The following is a 27,320-nucleotide window of genomic DNA, read 5'->3' as shown; positions in this document are numbered from 1 at the left end:
CCATTAATCTCCCCCAAATTTGTGGAAATCTCTTATGAATAAGAATACCTTCTCTTCCTCAGCTTCTTTTCTCTTTTTGCTTGTTGTTTATTCATTACTACCGTTCTTTTATTTCAGTGAGACACGACAGCCATGAATTAAGGCATTACTCAGTCCAACATCTTCAGAATTCCATGTAAGACTGAACCTCCAGGCTTTTCTACAAATATCACTGCTACTTCTTTGTCTTCTGCTTCAGGTCCCCCAAATAGAGACTGATGTTTCTGCCACACACTATGTACTGCAGGGTGATGAGACAGCAACTCTTCTTTTTCCTAAGGACTACTTTTATTTTATTTTTTTTCTTTTTGAGAGTGCTTTATTCAAAAAGATCTAAGTCAGGTGCTTTAAAACATATCAAAATGTTACAGAAATTCACAGTTCCCTACTGAGGACTTGTCAAGTTACATCAAGATATCTAAACACATCAGTTTATAAATTCAGAACCAAACATTGAACCAGGTCATGTACCATTGCTTGAAAAGCAAGTTATGATTATGATAAAAGATACTTCACAAAGCTAAATCAAATGGGGAAACCCTTAAGAAACACTAGCAGTTATACACCAGAAACCAGCAGCTTGGAAAACAGGTCTGCGATCCGCTGGGGAGGCTCCACGGGTAAACTGAGATTCTCCCTTTACAGCTGGTCCATGTCTAGCGCTCGGCTATAACACAGCGGGAGCTGTAACCTCCCACGACAGGGTTGCTGCTGCTGCTGCTGCTAAGTCGCTTCAGTCGTGTCCGACTCTGTGCGACCCCAGGGACGGCAGCCCACTAGGCTCCCCCGTCCCTGGGATTCTCCAGGCAAGAACACTGGAGTAGGTTGCCATTTCCTTCTCCACTAAGGACTACTTTTAGACTATTATCCTACTTTCTTATAAAAATCCCTTGCTCCACTGAGGCGCTCACTCTCTGAATAATGTCATGTTGTCATTACCAAGAGCCGTCTAGCAACACTGAACCTTTGGCTGCTGGCTCACAATTTTCCTCTCCATGCTATTATCAAACACAGCCACCACAAAATCTATGTCTATAAACATATCTAAACCTTTGGCTCCTTGGCGCCTCCCCTGCTTCATCACTAGGAACCCCCTCTATGCCACCCCAGTGACCACTCCCACGGATCCACTCTTGATTTTGTCATACCAGAAATTGAACTGCTTCCAAAATCACCAATACAAACGGGTATTTCCTTCTCCAAATACAAGGACCTAATTCTCCCAGCTCACTTGCTTAAGAAACCAATTATAACAAGTATGAAGAAATACGGTAATAAGCTCTTTTCTCAATTACCTACAATTACTTCCTATCTTCCTTTACTCTTTAAATCCTCTTGCCCTTCTCACTAAATCCTCACTCTCAGCTAATAACCTTGCCCTTCACATATACTCTGCATAGCATTGCTTCTCTCCTTCTCAAAACTTTTTTCTATTGGTCATATAGTCCATTTCCCACATTTTTAACCTCTTTCCTTCAATTGGCTTCCCCTTAGTATTAAAAAAAAAACCCAGTATCTCAGATTTTTTAAAAGTCTTCTTTAGGTGCACCCTACATAAACATATCTGCCTCTAACTTACTTTTACTTTTCTTATTTTTTGTTGTTTTTATTCTATCAATTTTATATTGATAACACTCTTAAATACAGAATAATTTTTACTGATATACATACTACCATATATAAAATAGGGCTTTTGGTGACAGAGTGTGTGGCTCTAAAGCACATGTTCCAGCTTTCTTGCGTGTTTAGCTTAGGTTTTGTGAGTGCATTGCTCTTTACCCCATGAAATCACGTGTACAATACTCTGCTTTGTAACTGGACTTGTATTATCTCTTTTTTCTGTTACCACCCATTTCATATTAGCTGCATGGTTAGTCAGCTTATAATTAAATTAACCGTGAATCATTTTAGCAGCCTGTGAAGTAACTAGTCCATTTTGTGGTCTTTTGACACACTGTTTTTATAATTTGCATCACTGGCTAATTAGCTGATATTTAAAATTCTTTGACGATTTCTCTGTGGTTTCTTGCTTGATTTCTTTCCGAGTATTTGTGAAAGAACAGTTCTGTATGTTTTCCTTGCTGTTGGAGTGCTCTGGCCGTGTGCTGTTGGAGTGCTCTGGCGGTGTGTCTGCTTTCACCATTGGTTTTGATTTCCTGTCTCATCCTGTCATCTGCTTAGTCGTCATCAATCCAGACCCCCCCACCCCCGCCCCCGAGGCTGTAGTTTACCCATCCACCTTCCCTCCCCGGTCCCCCCTCCACTTGCTCTGATCATAGCCATGCTGTGGTCCATAGCATGTGTGCCCTTAGTCGGGTTTGTGCTTTGTCTTCATGTCTCCTTAAATGGTGTTTCTCCCCTACAGCAGTAAGTTGAATTGGTGTATCACTATGCAGTTACAGGAGAAGGCAATGGCAACCCACTCCAGTACTCTTGCCTGGAAAATCCCATGGACAGAGGAGCCTGGTAGGCTGCAGTCCACGGGGTCGCACAGAGTTGGACACGACTGAAGCAACTTAGCAGCATATATAAAATAGATAAACAACAACAAGGACCTACAGTATATGCTTCTAACTTCTGACCAGTTCTCTCAACACTCCCCACAACTTGAATATTTTATTTATGATATTTATGACTACTTCCCCAGAAGGCTAAGCTGCATGCGGCAAAAATCTATGTATAATAATCACATGATAACATTTGCTACAGAGATAATGCCTGACAGAAAACTCCATAAATATTTTCTGACTGGATAATAACTCAAAATTACCATTCAGAGTAGATTTGTCACTGGTTATAGAATACTAACTACTGCCATTAAGCACTTATGACAACTGTGAAGTCTAACTGAATGCCGGGGGTTCCGTTAGAAATGACACTGAATAGAAATAGTCCTGATTCAAATAATCTGCCCTTCTATTTCTTAGTATAGTTGTTTTAAAATCCTGATGCTTAGCTAAGTTGAATGACAGCATTAGCTCACCCATATCATTCTCTTTCCCTCCTTCCTGGGAAAGAGTGGCCCCTGAAACCATGGAGGACGTGGAATTGGCTGGCAGGTAGCCAATGTCTGCTCCTTCGCTTGCTAATCCACCCTGGCGCAACTTTGCAGAATCCTGAGGTTCAGGACTCACAGATGAGGGCGTGGACAAGTGCTTAGGGTGGCGCTGCTTCTGTAGTTCCATGGCTCTGCCAACTGAACAGAAAGCAATGGTTAATAAATCATGTGGCAAAGCAGCTTTAAAATAGATGATGAAAAGAGCTTAGAAAGAACATGGTGGGCCTTAAAAACATATAACATGAATTACATACAGTGAGGAAAAGAGGGAGAGATAGATAAAGTTAGGAAGGAAGGGAGAAAAAAAAGTAAGGAAGAAAGAAAGAGAAGGAAGGAGGTGGGGAGGAGAGAGAGAGAGAGAGAGACAGAGAGAGAAAGGCAGGGGAGGTTGAAAGAGGAGGAGGAGTAAAGGGTGGGAGATGGTAGAAGATGAGGGGGAGAGAGAAGAGGCAGAGGAAGAAGGGTCATGAGAAAAGGAGCTGAGAAGACCAGCAATGGGTGGCGGGGGGGGGGGGAGGCGGGGGGGGGGGGATACAGACAGATGGAGATGGACACACCACAAAGCTGTATTCCTCTGTCAGAGTGAAGATGAAGCCCGCTGGCTCTGTGAACTCTTAGCAAGCCCCTACGCCACTCCTCCCTAACACTCACAATTTCTCCATCATGACATGCCTCAGAGACCATGCAGAATAATCCCCACCCTGCCTGTTACCAGCGTGTACATCAGTTACCATGAGAAGCACCCCATAGCCATGCACATCTTCACATAGCTGTATACATCTCTAATCCTAAAATTCTTCCTTCCTGAACTCCTACAATTCTTCCTCTGAATCCCTTTAACAGATGGTTAAATTTTCCACTCTCCTCAACCTCTTCTCTAAAGATTTCCTTCTTCTCAGTGTTTCTCGACAAGGGGCACCACTGACATTTGAATGAGGATTCTTCACAGGGTGGGACACTCAGGTTTGCTGGATCACAACAGCCGCCCCCAACTCCAGCTGTGCCAGTATCTTCAAATGCGGTGCTGCCCAGTGTGAGGACCACTGCAGGACCTAATTTCTCTCCCACAGCACCACCTCTACTCCTCCTGTAGCCCTCTCCAGGAGAGCAACTCTCCATTAGGCCTGAGCGTGGAGGGACAGCAGGAAATAAAGCACAGTGGAGAGGTGGAGACCAGTTTAAGCATGGAGAAAATGAGTCATACATGTACAAAAAGACAAAGTATGAAGGTGAAGTTCATGTACATTTTGTTTTATAAATTTAACAATCAGAAAGTGAATGCAATGAAATCAGAAGAGGTGAGTAAATTATGTTATGAACAGCTGATGGGATGTTCTACTGCCATTAAGCACTTATGACAACTGTGAAGTCTAACTGAATGCCGGGGGTTCCGTTAGAAATGACACTGAATAGAAACAGCGGCGGTTCAGTGGAAACATTTCTAGAACATCCTTCTCCAGCAACCCCGCCTAGCTGAATGAGCCTCTGATAAGAAGACGGCACGGAATGGTGGGAATGCGGCATTGCAGACTTCAACATACTTGCACTGTTGTCGTGGCGGCTTGGTCTCCTAGGGGGTCCCAAGATGCTGGTGAATCCTCTTCGCTTCCCCTTTTCTTCGCCTTCTCTATCTTTCTTCATACTTTGCTGGAATCAAGGTACAATCAAAGAGATAAGAGACACATAATTCTAATGGTCAAGTTGAAAGAAACTGGCCACATGTAAATGAAAGACACACAAAGGGCACTCGTTGGAAGCTGGCACACAGCACTATGTACACATCAAACTCAAGACGCCTTTTCAAACCCTCCAGAGCTGACAATTTTGGAAAGTAAAAGGTATTTTTATAACACATTTACTGGGAGCTTGTTTTAAGTAACTCATTCATCTCTGGAATAATATCTGCTAAACTAATAATGTCTGAAGGCACTATGCTAAAAGATGGGGTACAACGAAGGAGGTCCTTATCTTCATCCAGCTCTACAATCTACCAACATAAACAATTATAAACACTGAGAGGAACCATAAAAGCAAAGCACGGGGTCGAAACAAAGCTGAGGATAGCTCTCTGTGTAAACTCTTGTTTTCACTTTCCATATCATCTAACAGTTCGTACGTCTGGATTTCTCACTGGATTTTGAGTTTCTTGAGAACAGGGACCGTATCTCATTCCTGCTGGCATGCTTAGCACTAACTTGCTGAAAAAATCAACACTAAGAAGAAGGAAAGCCCTGCAGTCAGATATAAGAAGCATGGCGACCTGAACACACTATTATTATTCCAGTTTTACCTTGATTTTTGGAAGGAATCCAATGCGACCTCGCTTGTGCTCCAAATTTCGAGGTTCTTTCACTTTTACTCCCAAATGTTTCATGTACATGAGAATAACATATTGCATTGTCGAACTGGGGGAGAAAGGATTAAGTAAAATAAGACTTCTGGGAAGGGACAGTGGGTAAATAAAGGTATCAAATGACTTCCAAAACCCCCATGCTGAAAGTCTTAGAATTTATCAAGTGAAAAATAAAGAGCTATCGATTTACTGTGACCAGTAAAGATTCTACTCAGATACTAGAATATTAGTCACATAAAATACAAGCCACTAGAAACAGTCTGTATTTTTAAGTTAAAAGAAATAAATCTAAATTTAGGACAGGAGAAAAGACAGTTTCTTTTTTTTTTTTTTTTGTCCTTAAAATTCTAGAAAAAAATAGTTTCATTACCTCTTTTCTTCTTCTACAGCCTGAGCAGTCATCCTAAAAATAAAAGCATTTAAAATGAAATATTACAGTTTAATAAAAGAGTTGTTACTAAACTCAGATAACTGATCAACAAAACAGAGTCAAGTCCATGGAATTCTCCAGGCAAGAATACTGCAGTGAATAGCCATTCCCTTCTCCAGGGGATCTTGCTGACCCAGGGATCAAACCCAGGTCCTCCACACTGCAGGCAGATTCTCTGCCATCTGAGCCCCCAGGGAAGCTCCTGTGGCACAGTCAGTGTTTCAGGATCCACTCTAAGTCTCTGTCACCTGGAATGATGTGTCAGAAAAATTGTGATCCCTGAGGGATCACTTTTTCATCACCAACTTGCTATAAATGTTTTATAGCAAGAAATATTTCCAAAGCCTGTGAATTAAAGCCAATGTAAGTATTCGACCTGTTTTTGATCAGTTAGAAATTCTACAGTTACTCATCTTAGCAATACCCAGAAAAAGAAATACAAGAATGTCATCTACGATATCAGCATAAAGTTTAGTACTATCACAAGGCAAACTGCTCTACATAAACAACCCGACACACCTTCTAAATTTGTTCAAATGTACTTTACACATAATTATCATCTCAGTAGAGAGGGCGTTTCTACATGTATTTCTATTACTTACAACACTTCTTCAATTTTGGCGACAATCTGTTCTGCACATGCCCGTTCTTTCTCCAAAGTTAACCGGTCCTTGTCTCGCTCGACATCAAGTTTAGTCAGTTCGCTTTCAGCCAAGGTCAGCCCCATGCTGCGCTTCTGCCTAAAGGGAATAGGAGAAATTTCCTGAGGTAGCCTAGAGGGTAATTTCCTGAGTTACCTAGAGGGTACTATCTCCCTCTGGAGATGCTTCACCAGAGTTTCCATAGCTATGAATTTCTAGCAACAGGTAAAATGTCACGGTTTTCTGAGTGGGGGCCCACGTCACCTGGGACACTGGAGGAAGAAAATTCTAGAGGAAGTCACTCAACAGAACACATATCTTGAAGGACACACTTGGCACAGACAGCTACTACGCTCAATTCCTGCCAGCCATAAGGAAAGGGGACCATGCTCTCTCAGTACCATGCCAACCTTTCGACGCCAGAGGTTCATTAGGTTTTAGTAACAATGACAGAGACCATATGTTAGGCCAAGGAATGTATAACCTGTTCCTACCTAAAAAGAAAGTTAATTCAGGACAACCATATCAGCTTCTGTCGACCACAAGGCTTACCGAAAATCTTCCAAGTGCCTCTGAACTTCTGGGTGGACTCTTTCTTGCATAGTTTGGATATAGTGGCGATGTAGATCCTCAGGAATAAGCTCTGGTCGTCTTTTTTCTGCATAAATACAAGAAATCACCTGATCTAAAGGCACATTTTGTGCATTGTAACTGGCACTACTTGGTGTGAACTTAACTTGAAGTAAGATAAAGAGATAATATATTTTAAGTATTTTAATCTTAGAACTCACATTTCATTTACTCTTAAATGTATTATAGGCTCTTTTACTGTTGTGATTCATATGACCTACTAGTTACTGTGTAACAGATAAAACCTCTAGAGAAGAGCTGAGCTACCTATCTACAGAGATGTAATCCTCTAGCACATTGGTGCTCCAGACTTACCTAGATCTACTGATATTTCATCAGGAACAGAAACCTTCAGGTGCTAAAACAAAAATGCAAACAAAAAGTGAAATTGCACTAAGGGTCTTTCAGGATCCATATCAGTACTTACACAAAATAAAGAGAAAAAACTTGAATACCTATAAGTATATTCATGTATAAGCTCATTTTGGGGGTACCGCCCATCTAAATTTCCCAGCTTTGGAATATTCTATGGTTTGAACTTGAAAATAAGCCCACTCCCCAAGGATCATGTTATGAAGGAAATACCTAAAATCTGTTTTACTAGATGACTGAATGCTTTTGTGCCTTATTTATTCCTGTTGGCTTTGGCTTTCTAGAATGAATGAATATTGCTTTGGGCTTTCGAGAATCACTGGTTAAGATAATCGGTCACACACTGTTTGAATCAATGTAGGTAAAAACCTAAACTATATGTCGATCACCATATGAAAACTTTACTCATGTGTAACAATTTTATTCACTGTATTTGAGACACTCACACTGAAGACCATGATATTCCCAATCATATTGGTATATAAAGCTAAAGAACCCTCATCAGAAGTCATGTTCCCAACGAGAAAGTGCTGGATATCAATGTTGAAGCTCTGGAGTCTCAAATCTCTAGTTCTTACATCTGCAGTTTTTACTACTGAAATAAGATGACCATGTCATAATTAACTTCTTCTTAGCTATGTTTTTTCACATGACAACTGCAGTCTGTGAGCCCATTACCAGATAATTTTCTCCTGTTAATTTGGGAAATGTCTCAGAAAAAATTATTTTGCATTTGGAGAAAGTATATTATCTTCTTCAAATTTACTCTGTATTATACACCCGCTTAAGTCATATCCTTCCGGAATTTAAAAAAAAATTAATGTAAGATCTGAAGTTTTACATCTGAAAATAAGTTACTGCTAAAAATTGAGAGCTCTAATATTTATTTGAAGAGCAGTTAAAATGGATTTCAAAGCTTTCTCTTTATCTGAGGTTGCCATAAAGTAGCTCAAGCCAACTTTCCAGAAATACTTCTAGCACAAATATAAGAAAGTATATATATGTTCATTTCTGTATGTGGGTATTTATATGAAATAATATCACCTGTGGCATAAAAGAGCCACGTGGCAGAGCTGTTCTCCTGGGTTCCCTTACCCTACTGCTCTCCACCCGGGTGCCCTTTCCCAATAAAATCTCTTGCTTTGTCAGCACATGTGTCTCCTCAGACAATTCATTTCCAAGTGTTAGACAAGAGCCCAGTTTCAGGCCCTGGAAGAGGTCCCCCTTCCTGCAACAAATGGCGACCCAGATGGGACTCTTCTTGGCTGAGACTGACATCCTGACCACTCGGGGTACTCAGGGGCCAGCTTGCCTGCCAGTGGACCAGACCCAGCGGCCACAACTGGGACCCTTTTGTCCCTGGTCTCCTCCTGACGAGGACAACTGGCCACAGTGCCCCAACCGGTAAGGAACAAGAGACTTTATTGACCTCTCTCCCCTTCCCTCTCCCTTTCCTCTCCTTAACGCTTCCTATCCTTCCATGTTTTTCTAGTCCCCCGGTCCTGGACGCAGGAATCTGGTCAAAGGGCCCTCAGCCTGAGCTGAGGATTGGAGACTGATCACCTCCCCTTGGCAGCATAAAAGAATAATTAGGAAATTAATCTAGCAGGGTTCTTACACTTTGATGTTAATAAGCTTATATAGACCACGAGCAGCAAAATATAAGAAATCACCTGATCTAAAGGCACATTCTGTGCCTTAGCATGGAATGCTCTTAAGAAATGTCAAGTTTACATAAACTTCAGTATACTGTCATTTCTTCATTGAAGAAAATCATCTTAATAAATATAATGTGTAATATTTTAAACAATGGCATTATAATCAGAACCCTAACTAATCCACTCAGCAACTATCTCAGTGACCACTCTGTCAGGATCTGTTCAGTTTTGGGGAAACAGCAGTGAACAAACAGAACAAAAGACATCTGCCCTAATGGAGCTTACATTCAGGGCAGAAGAGCAGGAATACAGACAGATAAAATAAAGAAAAAAAATAAATTCTGTGGACAAAAATAACACAGGAAAGGTGACAGAAAGCAAGGGGGATGAAAGTTTAAGTAAACTGGTCAGGGAAGGTCTCACTGAGAAGGTACTGAAAAGGGAACTCCCCAGGTCGGTAGGTGCCCAATATGCTACTGGAGATCAGTGGAGAAATAACTCCAGAAAGAATGAAGGGATGGAGCCAAAGAAAAAACAATACCCCGCTGTGGATGTGACTGGTGATAGAAGCAAGGTCCGATGCTGTAAAGAGCAACAGGAACCTGGAATGTCAGGTCCATGAATCAAGGCAAATTGGAAGCGGTCAAACAGGAGATGGCAAGAGTGAACATCAACATTCTAGGAATCAGCGAACTAAAACGGACTGGAGTGGGTGAATTTAACTCAGATGACCATTATATCTACTACTGTGGGCAGGAATCCCTTAGAAGAAATGGAGTAGCCATCATAGTCAACAAAAGAGTCCGAAATGCAGTACCTGGATACAATCTCAAAAACAACAGAATGATCTCTGTTCGTTTCCAAGGCAAACCATTCAATATCACGGTAATCCAAGTCTACGCCCCAACCAGTAATGCTGAAGAAGCTGAAGTTGAATGGTTCTATGAAGATCTACAAGACCTTTTAGAACTAACACCCAAAAAAGATGTCCTTTTCATTATAGGGGACTGGAATGCAAAAGTAGGAAGTCAAGAAACACTTGGAGTAACAGGCAAATTTGACCTTGGAGTACGGAATGAAGCAGGGCAAAGGCTAATAGAGTTTTGCCAAGAGAATGCACTGGTCATAACACTCTCTTCCAACAACACAAGAGAAGATTCTACACATGGACATCACCAGGTTGTCAACACTGAAATCAGACTGATTGTATTCTTTGCAGCCAAAGATGGAGAAGCTCTATACAGTCAGCAAAAACAAGACCGGGAGCTGACTGTGGCTCAGATCATGAACTCCTTATTGCCAAATTCAGACTTCAATTGAAGACAGTGGGGAAACCACTAGACCATTTAGGTATGGCCTAAATCAAATCCCTTATGATTATACAGTGGAAGTGAGAAATAGATTTAACGGTCTAGATCTGACAGAGTGCCTGATGAACTATGGACGGAGGTTCCTGACATTGTACAGGAGACAGGGACCAAGACCATCCCCACGGAAAAGAAATGCAAAAAAGCAAAATGGCTATCTGGGGAGGCCTTACAAATAGCTGTGAAAAGAATAGAGGCGAAAAGCAAAGGAGCAAAGGAAAGATATAAGCATCTGAATGCAGAGTTCCAAAGAATAGCAAGGAAAGGTAAGAAAGCCTTCCTCAGCGATCAGTGCAAAGAAATAGAGGAAAACAACAGAATGGGAAATACTAGAGATCTCTTCAAGAAAATTAGAGATAGCAAGGGAACATTTCATGCAAAGATGGGCTCGATAAAGGACAGAAATGGTATGGATCTAACAGAAGCAGAAGATATTAAGAAGAGGTGGCAAGAATACACAGAAGAACTGTACAAAAAAGAGCTTCATGACCCAGATAATGACGATGGTGTGATCACTCACCTAGAGCCAGACATCCTGGAATGTGAAGTCAAGTGGGCCATAGAAAGCATCACGATGAACAAAGCTAGTGGAGGCGATGGAATTCCAGTTGAGCTATTTCAAATCCTGAAAATGATGCTGTGAAAGTGCTGCACTCAATATGCCAGCAAATTTGGAAAACTCACCAGTGGCCACAGGACTGGAAAAGGTCAGTTTTCATTCTAATCCCCAAGAAAGGCAATGCCAAAGAATACTCAAACTACCACACAATTGCACTCATCTCACACACTAGTTAAGTAAGTAATGCTCAAAATTCTCCAAGCCAGGCTTCAGCAATACGTGAACCGTGAACTTCCAGATGTTCAAGGTGATTTTAGAAAAGGCAGAGGAACCAGAGATCAAATTGCCAACATCTGCTGGATCATCGAAAAAGCAAGAGAGTTCCAGAAAAACATCTATGTCTGCTTTACTGACGATGCCAAAGCCTTTGACTGTGTGGATCACAATAACTATGGAAAATTCTGAAAGAGATGGGAATATGAGACCACCTGACCTGCCTCTTGAGAAACCTGTATGCAGGTCAGGAAGCAACAGTTAGAACTGGACATGGAACAACAGACTGGTTCCAAATAGGAAAAGGAGTATGTCAAGGCTGTATACTGTCACCCTGCTTGTTTAACTTATATGCAGAGTACATCATGAGAAACGCTGGGCTGGAAGAAACACAAGCTGGAATCAAGATTGCCGGGAGAAATATCAATAACCTCAGATATGTAGATGATACCACCCTTATGGCAGAAAGTGAAGAGGAACTAAAAAGCATATTGATGATAGTGAAAGAGGAGAGTGAAAAAGTTAGCTTAAAGCTCAACATTCAGAAAACAAAGATCATGGCATCCAGTCCCATCACTCCATGGGAAATAGATGGGGAAACAGTGGAAACAGTGTCAGACTATTTTTGGGGGCTTCAAAATCACTGCAGATGGTGACTGCAGCCATGAAATTAAAAGACGCTTACTCCTTGGAAGGAAAGTTATGACCAGCCTAGATAGCATATTGAAAAGCAGAGACATTACTTTGCCAACAAAGGTCTGTCTAGTCAAGGCTATGGTTTTTCCAGTGGTCATGTATGGATGTCAGTTGGACTGTGAAGAAAGCTGAGCACCGAAGAACTGATGCTTTTGAACTGTGGTGTTGGAGAAGACTCTTGAGAGTCCCTTGGACTGCAAGGAGATCCAACCAGTCCTCCTAAAAGAAATCAGTCCTGGGTGTTCATTGGAAGGACTGCTGCTAATGTTGAAACTCCAATACTTTGGCCACCTCACGCGAAGAGTTGACTCATTGGAAAAGACCCTGATGCTGGGAGGGATTGGGGGCAGGAGAAGAAGGGGACAATAGAGGATGAGATGGCTGGATGGCATCACCGACTCGATAGACGTGAGTTTGAGTGAATTCCGGGAGTTGGTGATGGACAGGGAGGCCTGGCCTGCTGTGATTCATGGGGTCGCAAAGAGTCGGACACGACTGATCGACTAAACTGAAATGAACTGAGATGTAGAGGCAGCTTTGTAATAAAATACAAAGAATACAGGGCAAGTGCTGGAGGAAGAGGAGGAGCTAAAATGTTTCTGTGTGAGTTTGTTTAAGATGGGAGAAATAACCATGTCTGCACACTAATAGGACTGATTCAGTAGAAAACAAAAGAACTGATGATGCAGGAGAGAAGGGGTACGTTTGCTAGAGTAGCGCCTTTGAGTAGGTATAAGAAAACACGATCTGGATAAATAGGGGAACAGGTGGTCTTGAACTAAAAGTAGAAAAATTCCTACATATCATCAGGAGAAAGGGTCAAGCATAAGGTATGACAGAGGTAGGGTGATATCTCTGGTAGAAGTTATCTTCTGTATGCTTTAAATTTCTCAAAAAAACAGCAAGGTCATCAGTTGAAAAAAGCACAGGAGAGGAATTGATGGAGAGTTTAATAGAGAGAAAGTGTGAAACAGTCAACTAAGAGAACTGCAAATATGAAAGGACTAGAGACATGCAGCATGATTATCAGAGACGTATTAAGGGCTGTTATTTATCCTAGAGCAAGGCGAATAATAAAACACATTAGTTTAAAAACCTTATTAAGATTTCTATTGGTAAAATAAAACACTACTATTATCTACCATCATTTATATGAGTAAGATCTTTTCCATCCCTTTTTAGTTAAACTGGGCCTCCAAACTTCAAAGAGGCCAACCAGAGTCCAATTATATAAGTACGAACCTTTGGATCTTAATATCTATGTATATCTATGTATATTTATGTATACACATATATATTGTATTCTCTTTTTCATTCCCTTATCCTAAATATGCATATATATAAACCTATATATATATCCCTTAAAACCTATTTTGAGAATTTATATGCCTATAACTAACTTAGAAATGATAAAAAAATAACGGTCATGAGTAATCAATAACGGGAGATATAATACAGACGTCAGAAAGCACAATAAAGTCCAAAAACATGGGAGGGGAGACCGGAAGTAAGAGGCCAATAATTCAGTGTACTGAGGCAAAGGTTGTAATATTAACTTGGTAACTTACAGCAGATCGATCCAGGAAGAACTGGTGGAACTCAAGGAAGACACGACGGGTCTCCTTGGAATTGGTCTGTTTATATAGGTCTGAATAGAGATAACAGAGCTGTAGTAGAGAAAGAAATGGGGAAGAAATCATGAAAAATGTCATCTGCTAGATTCTCATTGAGCAGAAATGTCTGAAACAAGTAGGTCACCATGAACAACGTAGTTATTACCATATAACCAAGCCTTTAAAAAATAAATTAGCAACATTTTAATCATCTTTGGTATCTAATTCAGAAAACAGACAGAAGTCTATCTACCCATCTTGCTAAAACTGAAAACTTTCATGGTATTTGAATCAATTAAGAACTCTAAACTGGCTAAATCATGAAATACATTACCAATGTTGCAGGGTCAAACTGGGAAACTACATGGTGTAAGAAGACAGCCAAGTGAGCAGGGCGAGATTTTAGCAGTTCAATGCTCTGAAAACAGCTGCACTGCCCATTGATCTAGAAAAATAAATAAATAGACATCAGTAACACCAACACATAAATGCAAAATGTCATGTCAGCTCAGTTAAATATGACTATCCCAATTTCATTTTGACCTTCCCTAAAAAATTCAAGGTTTAAAAAAACTTCACTAGAATTTATTATAAGCAACATAGGCTATAGAATCTCTTCCTCTGAAAATAATCTCTTGGGAACAGGTTGGAAGAAAGACCATCCTGGGAGAATGCAAGTCCAGAATATAATTATCAAAGAGCTCACACAAATCAGCACACACAAAAAAAACAGGTTAATAACACTTCTAAAAATGTAAAGGGAAGCTTTTTGCCTAATAACAAAATAGGTGTCTTCCTTTTAGGCTAATCATAGAGATGGTGGTAGGAAATGGAGTTGTGTGATTTTAAATAAGACAACTCATAGAATACTTGTATGTTTCCAAACCGCAATGAACACAGAAAGCAGCAAGAGTTGACCTTAACCTAGAATCATGTAAGTTAATCTAAACAAGTAACACCCATTCTGCACAATCTCTTTCAGAAAATATAAGAGGACTAAAGACTTCTCAACTCAGATCTAAGAGCTCAGCATCAACCAACTATCAAAAGCAAAGATATTATAAAGAAAGAAAACTACAGACTACTATCCCCAATAAACACACACAAAAATCCTCAGCAAAATAATAGGATTGAATCCAACAATATTGGAAAAAGGAAAATAAATTATGACCAACTGGGGTTTTTCTCAGGAATGAAACAGGAATAGCTGTTTCAAAACGCTAATGACATCAATTAATGTAATTTACCATTATATTCAGCTATATGTAAATTATATTAATGTAATGTAAATTTAATAACAACATATGATGATCTCAGTCATTCAACAAAATTCAACCTCTATTCATGATAAAACTCCTATCAAACTAAAAATAGAAGGAAACTTCCTCAATTAAAAAAAAGTATCTACAAAAATCTATGGCTAACATCATAGTAATAATAAATGACTGAATGCATTCTTCCTAAGATTGAGAATAAGGCCAAGAAGGCCAGGATGCCCTGTCTCACCACAGTGATTCAGCCTTATACTGGAAATCCTAACTAGCACAGTAAAGGTAATAATGAGAAACAAAAGATAAACACTGGGAAACAAGGAAATAAAAACTGTCACAGTTATTTACACAGAAAAATCTTAAGAAGTTATTTTAAACCCCTCTTTGAAGTAGTTAGTTTACTAAAAGATCACGTGAGCTTACTAACAAGGACAAGAATAAAGCCAATCACATTCCTATATATCATCAATCAACAACAAGAATTTGAAAATTTTTTTTAAATTTGTAAGAACATCCCCCTTCTCCAAAGATAAAATACTTAGGCAAAAATCAATGACTTCTTATCAGCTTCAAGAGCAAGGCCATTTCTATTGGTCAAAGCTAAAATAAGCAATTAACCCAAGCAATTAAACAATTAATCTTAGTTCTAAGACTTGAGCTTCAAATCCTTATAAATATAATTTCAATCTCCAGAAACTGTTCATTTTTGCAATAAATCAAACATCTTAGAAAATTAATAATTTGTTTTTTAGAAAGAAAAAGTCATCACCTGTTCATGTTCACTACCAAAGTCATCGTCCTCTGCTCCAATAATATGAGGTGCCACACGGGTAGAGGGACTCCCAACAAGTGACTGAGTGTCCTGGAAACATTCATAGAGAAGGAACAGAAAAATTGCTTGGTGGTCAATTTCAGAGACAGAAAAAAGACATGGTTCACTAAACTGACTGGGTTTCTTTTCCTTTTCTTTAGGTATTTTATTTTCAAAGTGGTTCTCAAATTTACCAGTATTGATTGTTTCTTGGTCAGGGGGAGGGGGAGAAAACACTTCCCCTAGAAATAATAAACATCCTCTGTTTATACACCCTTGTTCATCTGGTTCTAATCCCTCTCTGTAGGCTTCATTTATTGTTTCATATATATTTAGACCTTGGTATAGAAGGAAATTAAACTGGCTTACACAAACGGTTACAATTTTTAACAGTGAATGAAGGCAACAGGACAAAGGAAAAATGGCACTGTTGACATTTTGGGCCAGACGATTCTTCATTGTGGGGGCTGTCCTATGCACTGTAGGGTACGGAGCAGCATACTTGGCCACTGCCCACCCACTAGATGCCAGGAGTGGCCTCCCAGTCATGACAATCAAAAATGTTTCCAGACCTTGCCAAATGTGCCCCGAGGGACAAAATCATTCCTGGTTGAAAATCATTGGCATAATGCAATAAAATGTTCAAGTAATCACACAAACACTGCTATAGAAACGATGGTAACAAGATTGTAAAAGTAAATTGTAGGCTGGCAGCCCTCATTTCTATGCAATAGATCATCCATGTGTCAATTCACTCACACATTTGGATTTAGCATGAAAAGGGGAGTGTTGGAACATTAGTGTATAATGCAAAAAGTATGGGATATTTGAATACCACAAATACAGAAATGAAAGGCCATACAGTACTAGGAGAAATAGTAAATTTGGAGCAAATATGAAAAAAACGAGTTTGGCTCAAACCTGACAGTGGTTGAATGCTGCAGGATCTGGGGTTGAGCAAAGGGAGTGAGGCTATGGGGACATGGGAGTTATCTGCACAGCAGTTACAGCTGAAACTATGTACATGGACCCACAAGCTACAAATTAAGTGACTAATAAACACATAGCTGCAGTTTTTCTTCATTAAGTGTGTTGCAACTCTAAGTATCTGCATTGCCTAAACTTGATTCTGCCTTTCTGTACTCTTGCTTTTAAAACCACAAGGCTTTAATATTTTTTAAAAAAATCAGGTGAAGCAGAAATTTTATTAGTTTAGAGTATTAGTGAGACAACTTCTCATTTTACAGCAGACTTGAGGTTTCTGATTTTTCAACAGTCCTTGTGTTGCTACTAACAGATGAATCATAATATGCTATTAAATCTTTTACTAGAAAACTTTATACAAGTCCTAATCTTAAAAAATAAAATCAGAATGCTAAAAATATTCAATTAGGGATTTACAAGATCTAGCAACTCCATTTCTGATTATATACTCAAAAGAACTGAAGGAAAAACTTAAATGGGTATTTATTTATATATCCATGTTCAGAGTAGCATTATTCATGATAGCCAGAAGGTGGAAACAACCCAAGTGTTCACTGATGAATGACTGGATAAACCAAATGTGGTATACACACACAATGGATTATTATTCAGCCTTAAAAAGGAAGGAGATTCTGCTACATGCTAACTCACTGATCAAACTTGAAGACATTATGCTCAGTGAAATAAGCTGGCCACAGAAGCACAAATATTATATATTCTACTTATTATGCGGTTCCCAGTCAGATTCGAAGGGACAGAAAGTAGAATGGGTTTGCCAGGGCTGGAGAGAGAAGATAATGGAAGTTAGTGTTTAGTCGACACCAAGTTTCAGTTGGGGAAGGTGAAAAAGTTTGAGAGATAGATGTGCTGATGGTTGCAAAATGATGTGAATCTAACTTAATGACAAAATGAACTTAAAAGTGGTTAAATTGTATATTTTATGTTATTTGTATTTTACTATAAAAAAATTTAACCACATAATACTAATTATGGAGAGGCTATTTTCCAATCTTTATTAAATTCCTTTAATAAGTTTAAGCTTTTTCTCCAAATTAAAAAAAAAAAATACACACACATATCAGTTATGTCTGTCATTTAAGTATAAGGAAAGTCACTATCATTTCATTGATTTTATACTCACAGTGTCCTGAACTGCTTCACTTTTCTCTGGGTTTTCCTCTAGATAAATCTTCTCTTTCAAGCCACTCTTAGGACTCTAATGAAAATTAAAAAACCAAAAAATGACGTGTTCATTTCAACAGGCCCACCAAAGGAGATAAGAAAGAGCAATGTGAAAGAATAATGTTCTGAATGTCATATCTGTGTTTGAAACTATTAAATATCTTTCATATAATACTTGGCTCTGCTACTTTTTACCTGACTTTGGCAAGTCACTTATTCATTAGGCTTTTAAATCTTATGTTTATAAAATAATTTCATCTTCAGGCTTGAGGGTTAATTTCTATCAAGTAATTCTAATCAGATATATTACATATTTCAAGCTCATTAAGTTAAAATCAAACTCTACTTCCTCTAAATCCCTCTGTCCCAAACTATTCTTTCTATCCAAGTTAAAAGCATTTTAGCCTATTTCTGTGAAGGAAAATGAGCTTCTATTTTTATGTTACCACCTTATGTAAACTGATTTATGGATTCTTATAAAATTTACATGGTATGTTTGGGATGACCTAATGTAAAATACACACTATATGATACACAGAGCTTCAGTTCTGGCAGATGAGGAACACTCCAAGCAATGGGAGCCATTCTTCAGAGCAGGTGAAAATGAGATGCAAGAGATTTTTTTGTGAATGCCTATACAGAAGATATATGCTGTCTATATATATAATACATATAAGAGAGAGAGAACAGTAATTTCAAATACAAGCCCCACCTGGCGGAAATGGATGACTCTAGGTTAACAGGTAGGACAGATCAAGCTAGAACAATCTTATCACACCAAAAAGAAACAAACCTATGTTACTGGGGAGTCATGTCTAAAGAACACAGAAGACAACTTGAGAAGGAGCGCACTAGTCCCCTCAAAAGGGACAATTTAGTAAGTATCAAAAAGAAAAAGGACTGTAATGGACTGAAATACAGTAAGAAACAGGTTAAAAATCTATGAATTCAAAATATTACACATCTACACACATGTGTGCAAAGATCCCCACATTTAGTGACCTTCAGAGTATGCCAGGGCACCAATTCTTCTGAAAACAGATACATAAGGGAAAATAATCATATTTATTCTGAATTTCCCATATAAGCTATATCTTACAGCAACTTAAAAGCTAGAAGGGAAAATTCTTAATAAAATAATTCCATTTAATGAATACAGGAAGAATGACAAAATTATATCATTTTGAAATCCCTTATTAAATAATGGATGCAGGTATTTTTGCTAACAATGGAAGTAAAAACGTCAGATAAAAACTTAGTGGAGAAATTTATAAGGAAGGAATTATGCTGATTTAATCTGCATACCTTCTACAAACTTAACAATTGTAAAAAGACAACCAGACATTCCCCTCCTAATGTGATGTAACAGGATATACACAGTACCACCCATGAATTGTTCTTGCCAAACAACAACCCTCAATCCTTAATCTTTTCAAGACTCTAGATCTTACTATCAATTTTCAGGAAATATACACCAGAGGAACATGCTAAACACCTCCATGAAAATACAATTAGAATGTGGATAGTTCTATTGGACATATGACCCAGTTTAACAAAAAAAATAGTAAGAAAAAAAAAAAGAGGAGGGAACAACCATAAATTAAGAGATTTATCAACCAAGGACTGAAGCTGTTGACTGGATCCTGACTCAAATAAACCTACTGTAAAAACATTATTATAAGACTATTAGGCTAATCACATTGCATATTAAGAAAATATTAATGAAGATTTGATAACTTCCCTGGTGGCTCAGATGGTAAAGCGTCTGTCTACAATGCGGGAGACCTGGGTTCGAGCCCTGGGTTGGGAAGATCCCCTGGAGAAGGAAATGGCAACCCACTCCAGGACTATTGCCTGGAAAATCTCATGGACAGAGGAGCCTGGTAGGCTACAGTCCATGGGGTCGCAAAGAGTTGGACACAACTGAGCGACTTCACTTCATTTCACTATGGCTCTAACTTCTTAAGTCTTTTCTTCCTCCCAAAGATGCATGTTAATGAAATATATCTTGGATTTACTTTAAAATATCCAGTATATGGAGAGAACGAGGAATGAAGGAATACACACAAAAGTAAGTTTAAGCACTTGTTGATGACTCTGAGCTGGGTGATTAGGTACATGCGGGAGTTTATTATCTTAGCCTATTTTTGAGTAAGTTTGGAATTTTTCAAAATAACTTATTTTAAAATTATTTATTTACTTTTGGCTGCACTAGGTATCTGTTGCTGCTAGTGGGCTTTCTTTAGTTGTATGTGGGGGCTTCTCTCTAATCGAGGTGAGCAGGCTTCTCATTGCGGTGGCTTCTCCTGTTGTGAAGCTTGGGCTCTAGGCACACAGGCGTCAGCAGTTGTGGTATGTGGGCTCAGTAGCTCTGGCACGTGGGCTCTAGAGGATGGGCTCAGTAGCTGTGGCACATGGGTTTAATTGCCTTGCAGCATGTGGGATCTCAGTTCCTGGACCAGGGATGAAACCTCTGTCCCTTGCATTGGCAGGTGGATTCCTAACCACTGGATCACCAGAGAAATTCCTCAAAGTAACTTTTAAATTAAACGTCAGCTGCAAAATGAAAATCAAAGAGAGAAATGCTCTAAGTTTTAGATGATAATTTGCGATCAAAGGAAATCAGTCCTGAATATTCACTGGAAGGACTGATGCTGAAGCTCAAGCTCCAATACTTTGGCCACCTGGTATGAAGAACTGACTCATTAGAAAAGGACCTGACGCTGGGAAAGATTGAAGGCAGGAGGATAAGAGGATGACAGAGGATGAGATGGCTGGATGGCATGACCAACTTGATGGACTGGAGTTTGAGCAAACTCTGGGAGGTGATGATGGACAGGGGAGCCTGACATGCTGCAGTCCATGGGGTCGCAGAGTCAGACACGACTGAACTGAACTGAGCTTCTCTTATGAGAAGTACATCCATGGGCATGTGAGTATTCTTTAAAGCCTTCTCTGAGGTGAGCAAGAGCAGGGAATTTCACAATGCTAATGATATCACAAACACAATAAGGAGATTATTCTATAAGAAGGAGCAGAAAATGGAAAAAATATAAGGCACTGATTGGTTCCTACAATCTTAATACAGTACAACTGAGACAAACATTGAAATCCGTAAGCTAAAAGCAGCAAATCTCTAGCTTCAAAAAGACACCTGCAGGAATGACATGAGTTTGTTATGTGTTCAGTGAATAGTCTTCACTGTGTTGTCTCTTGTGGATTTCCACAACATCCACTTGTTTGGCCTCAATTGCCTCATCTATAAAACGGTGACATCTGCTTTTTTAAGATTACTATGAGAGTTAAAAAGAGTAACTGTAAAGCATTAGGTACATGTACTGTCACAAAGTAGGTATTCAATAAATGGTGACAATTTATCAGCCACTTAACACACATTTGTTAAGTTCCTCTTAGGCCAAGCAGTCTTCTTTTCTTACTGATCTCCCTGTCTATTCACTTCAACTCATTTTCGACACGGACATGTTTCTGGCTGTGCCTCTCTTCTGCATGCAAGATACAGCCCAAACTCTACTCATTCACTCTTGTTCAAAGACCAATTCAATACCAGACATATGTCGAACAGTCTGAATTCACTGGAATGCCTGTTTCTGCACTTGCCAGTTCACTCTGTATTTCACAGTGATATTTCTAAGCCACAGATTTTATGGTTAACATTTCTGTAAATAAGATAAAATTCAAGTTTTTCATTTGCATCACTTGTTCTGAATTCCTACAATCTCATTGTCTTCGTAGATATAAAGTCAAATATGATGGGTGTGTTGCTTTTAGAGCAAGTTTAGAGACATCTAAACTTAGAAACACCTACCACTAGAAACATCTAATGGGAGAGACAAGCCATGAAAACAGAGAGGAGATGCAGCACTGAATCCAACAGAAGCAATGTGAGGATTCCCAGAAGCAGCACTGCTAGAGCAAGTTATAACTTGAACTCAAGACTCTGCCTCTAAGATCAGCGCCAGCCATTTTATCTATTAATATAATCCTAGTACACCTGCAAAATTTTCACTGCTCTCCCAAAATGTAATGCATTTTCAGACCCTGGAGCCTTCGAGTGCTGGTCTTTTGAAATTAGGTAGAGGCAATCACTTACTAGCTGAGTAAGTTTGGCAAGTTAGCTAACTCGCTTTGGCCTCAGTTTTTTCTTTTGTTTAAGTAATAACAATAGTACTACTTCATCGGGCTGTTCTGAGAATTAACTATGATAAAAAATATATAACACCTATTATAGCTGATGGTATTAATACATGTGCTCAATAAATGTAAGCTACTATAATTCTTTTCTTGAGGCAAAATTGAGATCTTTCATTAAGACAATTAGCCTATCTAATCATAAAACTCCTATTAATATCTTTCAAAATAAAAATAACCTCAAATGTTCCTTGCACGAGGAACTGAGTCACTGAGCCTAAGCATCAAGATACCCTAAATGATGGTGGTTTAGACCAGTGGCTTTCAATTTTTTTTTACAACCTCCACTGAGAGATATTTTACATTACTAACCAACGTGCGCACACACACACACACACACAGCTATTCATGTGTACAAATGCACACAATGTGTGCATGTGTGTATACAACAAAAGTCACAAAAAGTAACACTTACCTCCTCTACATGCAAAGCACTCATTTCCTATTCTATTCTCTTTTTAAAAAAATACTGGCCCCAACCCACTAAACTGATTTTATGACCCACATTGAAAAAAAAACACTGACTTACAACAGATTATTTTCTTCATCACTTTAAGAAGGGTGATCTATTTTGAAGTAATTATTACTATCACTGCATACTACTTACAAAGTATTGCTGAGTATATAACACTGAACTTAGCTTTTAAGTATTCATATAACTGTGACACTACGTCATATTCAGCTTAAAATACTTTATCATCTTAACAATTATCCATGTTCATCTGGCAATTTTTGGGTTAATCAAGAAAGCATTACTAAACATGGGCTATTAACTGAAGTCTAAGAGGACTAAGGCTTTTCCTCTTTGAAATGGCAAAGTGCCCCATGATTCAAGACTGAGTCACTCTGACCACAAATGGAATATTAACATGCTCTTAAAGATATCAACAGTTGGCCTCTCGGTTCAGTAAGAAAGCACCGGCATTATTAACTTCTCTACCCACAAACAAGACGCCTGCTGGGAAATTCCATCTCCTTAAAAGAAACATTTGGCAATGGTGTCCAAGGGAAAAAGTGAACTCTGGAATTAAAAGCTCATATACAACAGGGTCCAGAATTTCTGCTCATCAAATTGCTATATTAAAGATGATGGCAACCCTGAGGGATGGGATGGGGAGGGAGGTGGGAGGTGGGTTTCAGGATGGGGGGCACATGTACACCCATGGCTGATTCACGTCAGTGTATGGCAAAAACCACTACAATATTGTAAAGTAATTAGCCTCCAATTAAATTAATTAATTAAAAAGATGATGGCGATAAAAAGAAAGTAAAAAGAACACCTGTAGTTCCTATAACTTACAATCACATCTGGAAGTGGGGCTGTAGAGAAAACTACAACAAAATAAGAGTGCAGAACACTTACATCGGCACTGTCACTCCTAGGCCGAGAAGCGTCTCCACTGCCATAGTCAAGCCTGCCTGGCCCATCACCAGCATCTGCTTCTCCTTCACCGACTGCTAGCCCGTCACCTAATGGCTTGGAGGATGTAACTACAGTTCCATCCTAAAACAGATTAGGCACACATACATTAAAAACAAACAACAAAAAAAAAACCTCTTTAATTATTGACCACATAAAGAAAGAGTCACACTGCAACCTCAATGGAGACTGTAAAAAGTTGGCCAGTTTGATGTGATCAAGAATGCTCTAAAAGTTCTAAAAGTCTACTAACTAACTAATCCTGTGGTTCTAAAATGGCATGACCTTGAAGACAGGGATATTTCAATAAAGAGAATAAATATTCAAACTTCCAAATAAAAGCAAAAAGATAAAATAGTTTAACTTACATAATTTATATTCCCTGCCTGTTAGTAAAGATTATGACACTATAACTTGTGGTTAATTGCCTTCCAACACTTTACAACTCCAATAAATTGCCAATTCTGGGATACATTGCTATACTGCAAATTATTCTAAGTTTTTAAATTAGGAATCACAGTTTTACTCTTGGAACTGAGTTAGATTGTCTTTGCTCAGTAGTAACAACAACATAAAACATTACTTATGTCAATTATTACTAAGGCAGAATACTCAAAACTTCATATAGCTAATGGGACTAAAAGAAACAAACAAAAAATGTGTAATGAAAAGTACACTGAACCCGGAAGTCAAGAGGCCTTAAAAATGTGTGATCTTGTATGAGTCATTTAACCAATTTAGGCCCTAGTTTTCTCAACCATGGCATGATTTTTTTTAACTTTAAAACGAGCAGATTAGGATAGATGATTTCTGTGTGAACCTACAGATCTAACTCATGAAGAATAACAAATAAGCAGCTCATTTCTCCATATACCAAATCTAAACATTACAGAATATAAATCTGGTTGACATATAATGCTGAGTTATTCTTCTAATGAGACCATCATCTGCATAACTTACACCTATATAGCAAATCCATTTTTAAATTAAAATAAAAATATAGTCATTAAGAACATGAATGTGCTTTAAATTTGTCAGACTGAGTTTAAATTCCAGTTCCAAGTTCCATTTAGCTACATGACCACAGACAAGTTATTTAACTTATCCAAGTTTCTTTAAGTGTTTATGTAAAATGAGGGGAAACAACAGTAATATCTAATCTCAGAGGGTTGTTTTGCAGATTAAGTACGAAAAATTATATATCCCCACTTCAAATATAATTGCCGGTCTGTTTTCAAATGGCAGAATAAACCTCAAAATGGAAATACATGTATCTAAATACATTTCAGTAATTTTTCGTTATCAAAGCAAAAACACTCAATTCATTCTAAAATTACTGTGGAACAAAGAAGCATGATATCATGACCAAACAATCAGAGGCCCACATTTCTTTTCTTTTTTTTTCTTCACATTTTTTTTAGTTGACCATTATTTCTGTAACATCCTACACAGGACATCCTGTTGGCCTATACTAGAAAAAAAAACTTTTAAAAAGGGCAACTGTTAACACCGTCTGACTCATTCCCAGAAGAAAACTCTCCTGCAAAACGGTGCGCAGCACTGTTAACAGTGATGTTACCTGAGCAGAGCCCGTGGCTTTGGACAACTGCTCTTGCAGCTGAGGAATGTGTTTCTTGGCCTCCTGGATCTCTTTTAGCAATCTCTGAGCAGGTGTTCGGTTGTAATCTTCCTGCAATAGCTGAAAAGTTATAAAAATATTTCAAGAATTAACTACTTATGTCAAGAAAATATCTAAAAAGTCCATTCTCAATCAATTAAATAGCTGACAGCACTGATTACCAATAGCGTCTGATTTTGATAAGTACCAACTCAACTACGCCCACTCATGTTTTCACTGGCCTGTAAACAGCCCCATTTCTAACTTAGTACCTGAAGCCGTTCCTGTTCTTTCCGTAACATTTTTCTCAGAATTTCTACTTTCTGGTTATGAACCACATTGTTTTCTTCCTAGAAAAAGAAAAAACAAACAAACAAACAAACAACCAAGAATCAATACAAGGAAAGTGAAGCTAAAATATGTATTGAAAATGACTCATACAATGTTACATCTCAGCTCCAATTTTCAATACCTATCAGGATTTTCTTTATTTCCGGTGGTTATGACACCAAGCTTTCAGACATGACACTGAAGATAAAAGGTTACAGGGAAATTTCAACCTTTCTATCTCACTTTTGATAAAAAAAACACTAAAATGTTAATATCAGGTTCAAAAAACACTAAGTGTTAATATCAGTTGGAGAAATGAAGTTGACTTAAATACAAGAACAGTTATCTTATACTTTGCCCTCCTTTGGATCTTTACTATCAAATTCCTTGCATGGCTCAAATTCCCAGTATTTCCTACCTGAAGTATTAAGACCACTCCCTAATTCATCTCCCGCCATTTTCCCCAGTTTTATAACCCTATAATATTTTATCATATTAGTCTTCCTAAAATCTTGCTATAATCACATCAGTCAAAAAATATGTACTATATCCTTAATGATCCAGTTACATGTAAATTAGCTTCATTGTTGAGACTCTTCAAAATAAATAGTCTTACTTTTCCAAGCTTGTTTCCTACCATATAAATCTTTAACAAGCACCAGCCAAACAAAAATCCTGGCTATTTCTCCCCAATACTTGATGCTTTCTTGGCTCTTTACCTTTGTTTATCCTACTCTCTCTACCTGGGTTGACTTCCTCCCCCTGACCTCTACTGCCACCACTTGAATGTTAACTGCTCTTCAAAGCTCATTTCAAATAACAGCTTTCCATACAGCCCTTCCTTATCACAACTGGATGTGCTTTCTCCCTTCTTTGAAACCTCACAGAACTTAATATTTTCCTTCTCATAATGTCAACATTCTGCCTTTGTAGTATCATTACCTGCATACCCTTGATTCAATCTCAAACAACAAAGGTTTATTAAGTATCTAGCACTATATGCCAAGCAATATTGCAGACTCTGGGGAAACACAATAAACAAAACACCCCTTTCCTCTTAGAATATATATTCTAAGAAGACAAAGGACCTTGACCACAGATATCTTAATTATATTTTTGTGGGAGGTACACTGTGTTGTAGATGCTAAGTGTTAAATACTTGAATTAAATCTGCCATCCCAATATTCTACAATCATTCCAACCATTATATAATTTTTTTATCGTCAGCAAATTATTTTCTGGGATCTTAAACTTTGTTTAGCAATTCAACACTTTGAAACTCTTAACATAAAGCAAAGGCGTCATTCATTATATAACTGGACATTTACAGAGACATTTTCCCACTCTTACCCCCATGAGCACAGGACTAGTAATTCTCTCCATATTCCCAGATGCTCCAGGTGAATGAGGGGATGTCATGATGGGAGACATATGTCCAGTGACTGATGGCTCTACTTCAGAATCAGCAAGCGGAATCTGGGGCGACCCAGGTGGGCGTCCCTGAACAGTGAGAGCTACATAGGAACCAGCTTTGGGGAGAGAGAAGGTAGAAAGGGGAGGAAACGGGGAATAACATTGTCAAAAAAATTTTACAGCATTTTACTACTTAATCTTTGATAGTTCTAAAAGATCTAGTTATGTGAGAAAGTTTCATCATCTGCTGGTCAATCATTTCTCGACAGAAACAGAATCCAATCTGCCATATCTCTTTTATGACTCCCCTACAAATCTAAAAGAACAATGCAAAATTCAGATAACAAATTATTACTCGTAAGATCGGATATTACTTAAAAGCAAGTAAGATTT

General features: G+C 38.5%; 1 protein-coding gene across 4 annotated transcripts in view; it reads right to left on the bottom strand.

The window, feature by feature from the left end:
• Window positions 1-27,320, bottom strand: part of ARHGEF12 (Rho guanine nucleotide exchange factor 12) — a 161,450-nt gene that overhangs the window by 28,239 nt on the left and 105,891 nt on the right. For all 4 annotated transcript variants that reach the window (XM_069555405.1, XM_069555406.1, XM_069555404.1 and 1 more), the window contains 15 exons: window positions 26,865-27,043; window positions 25,457-25,534; window positions 25,146-25,265; window positions 23,510-23,650; window positions 17,897-17,971; window positions 15,730-15,822; window positions 14,024-14,134; window positions 13,645-13,743; window positions 7,467-7,509; window positions 7,074-7,179; window positions 6,483-6,620; window positions 5,821-5,853; window positions 5,388-5,502; window positions 4,639-4,744; window positions 3,023-3,235 (listed from right to left, as the gene is read on the bottom strand). In XM_069555405.1, coding sequence (XP_069411506.1) covers window positions 3,023-3,235; window positions 4,639-4,744; window positions 5,388-5,502; window positions 5,821-5,853; window positions 6,483-6,620; window positions 7,074-7,179; window positions 7,467-7,509; window positions 13,645-13,743; window positions 14,024-14,134; window positions 15,730-15,822; window positions 17,897-17,971; window positions 23,510-23,650; window positions 25,146-25,265; window positions 25,457-25,534; window positions 26,865-27,043 — 1,650 coding nt within the window. The remainder of the gene's footprint in view (window positions 1-3,022; window positions 3,236-4,638; window positions 4,745-5,387; window positions 5,503-5,820; window positions 5,854-6,482; window positions 6,621-7,073; window positions 7,180-7,466; window positions 7,510-13,644; window positions 13,744-14,023; window positions 14,135-15,729; window positions 15,823-17,896; window positions 17,972-23,509; window positions 23,651-25,145; window positions 25,266-25,456; window positions 25,535-26,864; window positions 27,044-27,320) is intronic.

The sequence above is a fragment of the Ovis canadensis genome, chromosome 15, assembly GCF_042477335.2.
Source record: "Ovis canadensis isolate MfBH-ARS-UI-01 breed Bighorn chromosome 15, ARS-UI_OviCan_v2, whole genome shotgun sequence".
Classification (NCBI taxonomy): domain Eukaryota; kingdom Metazoa; phylum Chordata; class Mammalia; order Artiodactyla; family Bovidae; genus Ovis; species Ovis canadensis.
This window is presented reverse-complemented; position numbering and strand designations above follow the sequence as displayed.